Consider the following 8279-nt stretch of genomic DNA (forward strand, 5'->3'; position numbering starts at 1 on the left):
AGCCGGGAGCGGCCACTGCACTCCAGTCTGGGCGACAGAGTGAGACTCCAACTCAAAAAAATAAAAAATAAAAAAAAGAAATAAGCCTCCCTTTTCAAAGATCCCTCAACAGTCCCAAGAGAAAGTAAGATCATTTTTACTCTGAGTTTGCCGACTTTTCGAGTCTTTCATAAAACAAACACACACACTCCCTAGGAGGGCGATGCCACAGTTTTTTCAGATAGGGTGGGGTGAGCATCAAGTACAGCCCCCCCCACCACCTGGGGCCGCCCTCCAGGACCTGGCTCAGCAGGGTGGGTGGGGCTCACTCCTCACCTGCACGAGGCAGCGACCAGGAGACCAGGAGACCGTCTCCTGCCAGCCAGAGGGGACCCAGGGGACCTCTCTTCCTGCACATGGTTTCACACCCCTAAACCACAATCCCTCTTACCCACCCCGCGGCTGGCTCACCTGGGGAGGTCTGCTTGATGACCCGCACGATCTGCTCATTCCTGGGGTCCAGGTAGCCCATCTTGCTGATGTACTCAAGGGCTGCCTCAATGCTCCTGCTGCCCGTCTGCTTGAGGGCTCGGCCGGCCATCTCCTGGGGGAAGCAGGGAGGTCAGTGTGGGCCATCCAGGCACAGCATGGTCACTCCCGTTCCTTCTCAGGGAGGCCAGTGCAGGCTGTCCTAGGCAGAGCACGCTCACTGCCATCCCCTCACAGGGAGGCCTGAGGGCTGTCCTAGGCAGGGTGCAGTCACTCCCATCACCCCTGCCCAACGGCTGCAGCCCTTCTCCCGAGACTGCCCAACGGCTGCAGCCCTTCTCCCGAGACCGCTGGGGCCCTGGGCGCACTGCAGATGGCTCCCGGAAGGAGCACAGGGCCTGATGACAGAGGCCAGCAGGCACCACACCACTGCTGAGCCCACGTCAGGGACACGGGAGTTCTGAGGGGGGCCTAAGGAACCCTGAGTTCCGCACCTCCTCAGGCATGGTCTGCGGCTGGACTGGAGCGTGTGGGACTCAGCAGCTAATAGGAGGGTCTGGGGGAGGCCAGGGACCCGGCTTCAACCTGGCTCACCCCAGGCGACCTCTACAACCAGGCAACCTGCCCCAAGAAGAGGCCACAGCTGCCCAATGGTCATTTATTGTGTGCCTAGTGTTTACAGCAGTAGGGGACTTGTGGCAAGGTCAGGTACCTGAAACTGTTTGTGTGATGACTGGAGGCCACCCAGAAGAGGCTGGGTAAGTCGGCAGGGCACCGGCGTGGCTGGCCCTTCGCCAACGGACAATCTAGGTGAAAAGGTATTCCCTGCAGGCGGGACAGTCAGAGCAAGGGCCTGGGGGGATGGGATGGACCCGGTAGGTAGGGCTGGGAGAGGTTCCACAGGCTGGCCTGGGGGTTGTGTCCGTGAAGGAAGCTTCCAGACAGACACAGGCAGTCGAGAGGCCCGGCTGGGGACACTGTCAGTGGGGGACACAGACCAGGCAGGAGGGGATGAGAGAGATATGGATGTGTTAGAGACAAGGCTGTCCCTGCACCCACCGCCGACCCCCCTCGTGACAGTTTTGCAAGGCAGAGAGTGAGGACAGGGTAGAGGACACCCCAAGGCCAGCTCCAGGCGAGGGCAAGCCAGGTGGAGGCAGCCCAGGGCCTCCAGGGGAAGAGAAGGCCGGGCACTCTGAAGTGGAGGGGGCTGGGCACGGGACATCGAAGACGCAGAAGGAAACCACCACCACCCCACAGCAGAGCAGGGTTCGGCACCCCGGGAGGCCGCTTGGGGCTCAGCCTGGCAGAGGTGGGGAGAGACATGGCCCCCTGTGTTCCCGGCCCCAGACAAGCATGGCGGCGCCATGTCCCGTCTCGTGCTCAGCTGTCTGTGTGTCCGTGTCTGCTCCCTGGGGTTGGGAGAACCTGGTGGGGCAGGACTCCGCATGCCTTGAGGCTGCATTCGCCCACCCAGAATAGCGCCTGGAATGAGTAAGCACCTGAGGCTCACATGAGCTTGCCTGTCAGTGACGCAAGTGTCCCTCCTGGCCATGCACCAGGTACATGGAGCACTGGAGACACTGGCCGTCGCCCGCCATAACTGTACCTGTGTTCCCCATGGCATGGGTGTGGGCATGGTGAGAGGGCGGGTGGAGGGACGCAGCCAAGTGAGCCCCATGGAAGATGTGGGAGGTGCCGCCCGAGGGCGGGCCGCGTTGCTGTGGAAGGAGGTGTGGCGACAGGTTGGCAATGGTGACAAGAACACAGTGGTTTTCCAAGAGGTGCTGGGCCTGACAGAAGGGCTCATGTTTGCCACCTGGAAGGCCATGAGCAGAGGCAGGCGAGGGTCAGACCGGGGATCCTGCCTCACCTGGGCCGGGGGAGAAGCCCTTGCCTCCCACTCACCACCGGTGAGGCGATGAGGCCACGTCTGGGGCCTTGACGGCCTGGAGGAAGATACGATGCAAAACCACATCTAGCAAGATCTCCGGAGCCCTGGTGCCCAGGGAACAATGTGCCCATCACAGCCAGCCCGGGCCACAGCCTTTCAGCCAGCACCAGCTGTGCAGTGGCTCAGGCTGGCCCGTGACACCGGCTCCTCCCTTCGGGGTGACTCACTCGCCTGTGCTCACGGCTCCGGCACCTGCTGAGGTCATGGACACGACCCTGCAGGCAGACCAGGGCGCATGTGGCGTCCTCGGCCCCCCCATATCTACAGGATGCTCACTACGTCAAGAGTCGCCCATCCACTGTGCTTCACGTCCAGGAGCTGCACCAAAAAAGTAGCAGGAAGACCACGGCGAAAACTCGCGTGCATGGAGCGCTGCAGGTGCCCACCCAGCCACACTCCTGAGCCAGCCAGTCTCTAAACAAAACCTTCACGTGCCCCAAGTGGGCAGGCTCACCCTGTCCTCTGCCCACCCCTCTTATTTAGCAAACATCAACCTGAGACTCGAGCCCTCAGAAGACGCCGTGGCACATGCCTAAGAGGCTCTTCCAGAAACTGAAGGAACTTCACTCCCAAATCCACCAGGAACACGTGACAGGCAACAAGAGAAGATGGGCCCAGAGTCTGGGGATGGCAGAAGGCCAGCAGCCAAGGACGCAGGAGGAACGTGGCAGGCACGTGACAGGGAGACACGGCCAAAGTCAGCTGAGAAGTCAGGCCACTCACCTCCCTTTCCCAGGAATGTATGGAGATTGAGTTTACGAGTCCTGACCCGGCACTGCAGGTGGCCACTCCAGAAGACACAGGGCCCAGACATGGAGGCCACGCGCCCAGGTCCACAACAATCCTAGAGGTACAGAGCCCAGAGAATGAGGCCACCAACCCAGCTGCACACCAACCCTAGTGGTACAGAGTCCCGACAAGGAGGCCACCCACCCAGGTCCACACCAACTCTAGTGGTACAGAACCCACACAAGGGAGGCCACACAAATGGGTTCACACCACCTTTAGCAGTATGAACCCAGATAAGGAGGCCACATGCCTGGGTTCACACGTCCCCTGCCATTAAGCAGCTGTGTGACCTTTAGCAAATGTGTCACCTACTCCAAGGGTCAGTTTCCTCATACATGAAAGAAGGCTGACAGGGTTGCTCTAGGGCAAGGAGACAGTGGCACATTTCAGCATGGTTCACAGGTCAGCCATGACGATTCACAGAAGTATCTTAGGCGACTGCGAAAAACAGGATGACATTCGCAGATTCTATGCAGGCTCAATACTGAACAGCTCGAGCGCTTTGCTGCGTGTTCTTCTTACACAGAAACAGAAAACAGAATACTGCATGTTCTCACTTACAAGTGGGAGCTAAACGCTGGGCACATGCGGGCACGAGGATGGGAGCACGGCACTAGGGACTTCTGAGTGGGGAGGGGAGAGGGAGGAGGGAGGGGAAGGGCTGGAAAACCACCCACCGGTACCGTGCTCACCACCCAGGTGCCGGTTCCACAGAAGCCAAACCTCACCGTCACACAGTACATCCTCACATGGACCCCTTAAACCAAAAATGAAGTTTCAAAAAGAAAATGTCTCTTAGTAACTATGTACAGATCAGTGCTGTTTATGAACAAGGGCTTAATTAGAGCACGAGAAAAATACAAATGTCTTAATTTTGTTTTATGTAGAAATAGAAATGATTTCCTTTTGTTAAAGAGAATATAACAATACAAATTCTTATACACACGTCAAATTCCACTACAACAAAACTGTCTGTACCATCTAGCTACATCTTTGTGGGCAGATCACAGAAATTCTCCAGACCACAGTTGAGTCTAATAAGAGAGCAAGATAAGCTTTCACAAGCTAATTCCAAAGTTCCTTTTGACTCTAAACTTCCAGGATTTTGAGGGTCATCTGCTAAAATAAGATTTAACTTTTGCGACCATCGAAAGAGGTGAACAGAAACACGGCACATTCCATAGAAACTTTTCTTTGTTCTTTTGAGTCAGAGTCTCTCAGTCACCCAGGCTGGAATGCAGTGGCATGCTCCAGGCCACCACAACCTGGACCTGCTGGGCTCAGGTGATCCTTCATGTCAGCCTCCCAAGTATCTGGGACCATATACGTGTGCGCCACCACACCTGGCTAATTTTTGGATTTATTGTAGAAACAAGGTCTCACCAAGTTCCTCAGGTTGGTCTCGAACCCCTGGACTCAGACACTCCTCTCACCTAGACCTCCCAAAGTGCTGGGATTGTAGGCATGAGCCACTGTGCCCACCATGGAAACTGAATATACCAAGAATTTCCTATGAGTTTACACATACATATACACAGTGTCAGAGGTCCTGGATCCTGTTTTCTCTTCCTGTGTCTCTGACCGTATCCGCATCCAGAAATGAGCATTAACAGCACCTCCAACCCATACATACACACAGGCTGCAGCCCACTTGTCCTCTCCTTGAATCCTGGCTGGCCCTGACCTATGGGACAAGCAAGGTGCGGTTGTGCCAGTTCTAACTCCAGGCCCTGAGAAGCTGGGCTGCTTCCGTTTTCACTCCTGGAATCCCTCAGTGGCTGGAGACGGTCCCAGCCACCTGCCACGGGTCTGTTCTGCGGGTGAAGACAGCTTGGATATGTAGCCCCAGCTACATGATCAATGGAACAGGCTTCCTGGAACCCCAGCAGACGCCACATGGAGCAGAAGAGCTGCTCACCTGAGCCCAGCCAACCCAAGGGCCACGAGAAGTAAGTCATTGTGTTTAAGCTACTAAAAACTCTGAAATGGATAGTGGGGCATAGTGGCTCCCTCCTGCAATCCCAGCACTTTGGGAGTCTGAGGCAGGAGAATCGCTTGAGCCCAGTAGTTCGAGACTAGACTGGGCAACTTGGCAAGACCTCATCTCTACAAAAAAATCAAAAAATTAATGCCAGGCATAGAGGCTCACATTTGTAGTCCCAGCTACTCAGGAGGCTGAAGCAGAAGGATCGCCTGAGACCATCAGGTTGAGGTTGTGATGGCCATGAACATGCCACTGCACTCCAGCCAGGGTGACAGAGTGAGAACCTGGGGGAAAAAAAAAAAACTTTGGGGTGGTTTGTTACGCAACAATAGATCATTGGAACTGAAATGGGCCAGGCTCCGTGGCTCAGCCTGTAATCCCAGCACTTTCGGAGGCTGAGGCAAGTGGATTGCCTGACCCTGTGGGTTCAAGACCAGCTCAGGCAACTTGGCAAGACCTAATCTCTACAATCAATTTTTAAAATTAGTTAGGTGTGGTGGCGCGCACCTGTAGTCCCAGCTACCTGGAAGGCTGAGACTCCAACTCAAAAAAAAAAGAAAGAAATTGAAGCCGGGCTTGGTGGCTCAGCCTGTAATCCTGCGCCTTTGGGAGGCTGAGGTGAGTGGATTGCCTGAGCCCGCGGATTCGAGACCCGCCTGGGCAGCGAGACCTCATCTTTACAATAAATCAAAAAATCAGCCGGGCGTGGTAGCGCATGCCTGTAATTTCGGCTACTCGGAAGGCTGAGGCAGAAGGATTGACGGAGTCCAGCAGGCGAGGCTGCGGTGGCCGGGAGCAGCCACTGCACTCCAGTCTGGACGACAGAGTGAGACTCCAACTCAAAAAAAAAAAGAAAGAAAGAAAGAAATTGAAGTGGACTCTACTTCTTTCTCTGCTGTGTATAATATGGAAAATTATGTCCGTCTATTTTACCTTAAATTTGGAATGTTCTCCTAAGCTTTTCTCCCAGTAAATTTAATTGCTAAGATCAGAAAGTTTCCCAAAAAGTAAAATTTATGGATATATTAGATGATGATTAACATAGAGATTTAACAAAATGCTAATAAATATTTCATCAAAAAAATGAGATGATTCTCCTTCTCCTCCTCCTCTTCATTATTATTATTATTTGAGTTGTTGCTGCTGTTGTTGTTATTATTATTATTATTATTTTGAGTTGAAATCTCTCTCTGTCGCCCAGGCTGGAATGCCATGGCACACTCACAGCTACCACAGCCTCGACCTGCTGGGCTCAGGCGATCCTTCTGCCTCAGCCTTCCAAGTAGCTGGAACTACAGACATGCACTACCATGTCCGCCTAATTTTGGATGTATTGTAGAGACGAGGTCTCACCAATTTGCCCACCTGGTCCGGGCGACAGAGTGAGACTCCAACTCAACAAAAAAAATAAATAAATAAAAATAAAACAAAATAAAATAAACTCACTGCCTTTATGTATCGTCACTTGGTTGCTGTCAGCAGTCAGTGCCTTTTTTTTTTTTTTTGAGTTGGAGTGTCACTCGGTCGCCCGGACTGGAGTGCAGTGGCCGCTCCCGGCTACCGCAGCCTCGACCTGCTGGGCTCCGGCGATCCTCCCGCCTCAGCCTTCTGAGTAGCCGGAACTACAGGCCTGCGCTACCCCACAGGCTCAAGACCTCATCTCGACAATAAAAAAAGTCGGTGCCTTTTTACACGGCCTTGCTCTTTACAGGCCCTAGATATTCGCTGGCCGGTATCTGGTGACAAAATTACCCTAATGATTGTATCTTTAAGATGCACTTTTTGTTAAATGTTGCTAAACTCTTGGGTATGGCTATTATTAGGTCCAAATTCTTTTTGAGAAAGACACACTCCAGTGAAAAATAATCATGATGGACACCAGAACAGCATAACATATAAAGCTCTTTAAAACACTTCAAGAAAGGGTGGGAGAGTCCACCTTTAGCAGCACTTGTGCTACCCAGTTCCAGGGATTTGCACAGCGCCATTCCTGGGAACCAACCAGCACATGCATGTGCAGACATGCACACAGTCAGCCCAATGCTCCAGGCAGGGAACCAACACTGCAGGGCTTTCCCAGACACCTCCACCAGGCAGGCGCCCATGTGCTCTGGCAGGGACCCTGTGTTCTCACAGCCTCTGGGTGTCCCGTGGTCCACGCACCACAGGGTTGCACGAGACCTCCCCCAGGCAGGATTTTCTCTGCCTTCTTCCAAAACCTTCCCCGAGAGAGACATTCCTGTGTTTTTTGTTTGTCTGGTTTTTGAGTCTGAGTCTTACTCTGTGGTCCAAGCTGGAGTGCAGTGGCACGCTCATGGCCACCACAGCCTTGACTTGCTGGGCTCAGGTGATCCTCCCATGTCAGCTTCCCGAGTAGTTGGGACTACAGGCACACGCCACCACACCCGGCAAGTTTTTGAGACTGAATTTATAAAGCACTAACCTGAGCCATCAAGGAACACTGATGGCCAAAAACACAAGCCCGATCATCAGAGCTGAAGCACAAACAGCTTCAGCCTCACTCTGGAAGAACAGACTGCTCCTCCTTGGGCCACAAGCCAGTCCTGGCTCCTGAAATGAAGTCGGCCGACTGTGTGGGAGGACGGGCCTCCTGCTTCCAGACAGATGCTGTTTGGAGAGCGCTGCCGTCATCTCTGTCTAAAAGCCCCACTCCCAGGAACTTGGCACACAGGCCCACCTTGCCCGAACAGACCCCGTAACTGACCTGGAGGCTGGCCCAGGCATGCCACCCGCCCCCTTGCCTTTCACACGAGGGGCTGTTCTTATCTGTCTGGACTTCTGGAGTCTTCTGCGCCTCTTATGACTCACGCTGCTGGAGACAGTCAGCCTCTGAGCGTCCAAGGACGAGGACGTTTGGGTGCAGATTGCATGAAGCTTGCCTCCCCGTGGTTGTCTGGAAAGTTACAGGCTCATCCCAGAAGGAAGATAGCAGTGGCTACACTTACAAAGTGGCCTTAAAAGAGTCAAGATACGGGCTCGGTGGCTCAGCCTGTAATCCCGCACTTTGGGAGGCTGAGGTGAGTGGATTGCCTGAGCCTGCAGGTTCGAGACCTGCCTGGGCAA

At 54.1% G+C, this 8279-nt stretch overlaps 1 protein-coding gene across 1 annotated transcript in view; it reads right to left on the bottom strand.

Moving 5' to 3' along the window:
• The window catches only part of LATS2 (large tumor suppressor kinase 2), a 56791-nt gene that overhangs the window by 17226 nt on the left and 31286 nt on the right, over positions 1–8279 (bottom strand). Inside the window, exon 2 of the mRNA XM_021717535.1 lies at positions 451–583. Coding sequence (XP_021573210.1) covers positions 451–583 — 133 coding nt within the window. The remainder of the gene's footprint in view (positions 1–450; positions 584–8279) is intronic.

This window comes from Carlito syrichta, unplaced genomic scaffold (genome assembly GCF_000164805.1).
Source record: "Carlito syrichta isolate Samal-C Ts95f unplaced genomic scaffold, Tarsius_syrichta-2.0.1 Scaffold309850, whole genome shotgun sequence".
NCBI lineage: Eukaryota > Metazoa > Chordata > Mammalia > Primates > Tarsiidae > Carlito > Carlito syrichta.